The sequence below is a fragment of the Mitosporidium daphniae genome (assembly GCF_000760515.2).
Source record: "Mitosporidium daphniae strain UGP3 chromosome Unknown contig-434, whole genome shotgun sequence".
NCBI lineage: Eukaryota > Fungi > Microsporidia > Mitosporidium > Mitosporidium daphniae.
In genome coordinates, this window is record NW_013546362.1 from 1 (window position 1) to 818 (window position 818).

Below are 818 nucleotides of genomic sequence, written 5' to 3' on the forward strand. Positions count from 1 at the left end.
CCAAGAGCCTTGGACTTCGCATGCCAAAAGATCACCAATTTGATGCTTTGATGGGGTTTATTTTGAAATTTAACACAACAGCATTGTTTGATGTTGGAGCCATTTTGAAGGATTATTCCAACTCCAAGATAGCACAAGACATTTTGGCTTCAAAGAAATACAAGTGTGTGGTCTATTACGATGACAAGCAAAATGTGATCGTTTATCAAATGGACACTGGCAGAGTTGGGAGGGATTTGCCTGTAGAGGGCCAATTCGAGTTCCTTGAAACCAAGTACGGGTTGAAAAACGAGGATATTTTCTTGTATCTTGACCAGCCCCATTGCTTTGGAACCAATGTCGATGTCAAAAATCCATCTGCAGTTTGCGTGGTTACTTTTTCGACGCTTGTGTACACAAAGAGCTTTTATCAAGCACTCTTGAGAGCCAGAAAGCTGCTGAACGGAATCTCGCATGAGAATCCGCTTACTCCTCCAAACGATTCACGCCACCAAATCAGGTTTTTTGTTTCTTCGTTTCTGAAATATGACCAAGCTATGTTTTCAACATTGAGTGAGGATGAGAGGGAAACACTCTTATCAAAAATGACTCTTTTTCCAAAGAATATTACCGCTGATAAAAAAGCTGCCTTGCAAAAGATTTTTACCTCTGCGCATTTGAACCAGTTAAGGAGGGATCGCAAAGAGCGAAATCTTTTGCCCTGGCAAGTATTCTTTGCCAAGCTTTTGATGATATTTTGGTCTCCCGCCTATTCTGCAGACAGTTCAATTCCCAACTGGGACAGGATTCTCAGAGTAAAAGATAAAGAGTCGATTGAT

The 818-nt window shown here is 41.1% G+C and overlaps 1 protein-coding gene across 1 annotated transcript; it reads left to right on the forward strand.

The window, feature by feature from the left end:
- Nucleotides 1–20: 20 nt before the first annotated feature.
- On the forward strand, nt 21–818 carry DI09_437p10 (uncharacterized protein; the record flags this gene model as incomplete). The annotated part of the gene is made up of 1 exon (XM_013382137.1): nt 21–818. A coding segment is annotated over one exon (798 nt), but the record flags the coding sequence as incomplete, so codon positions are not given.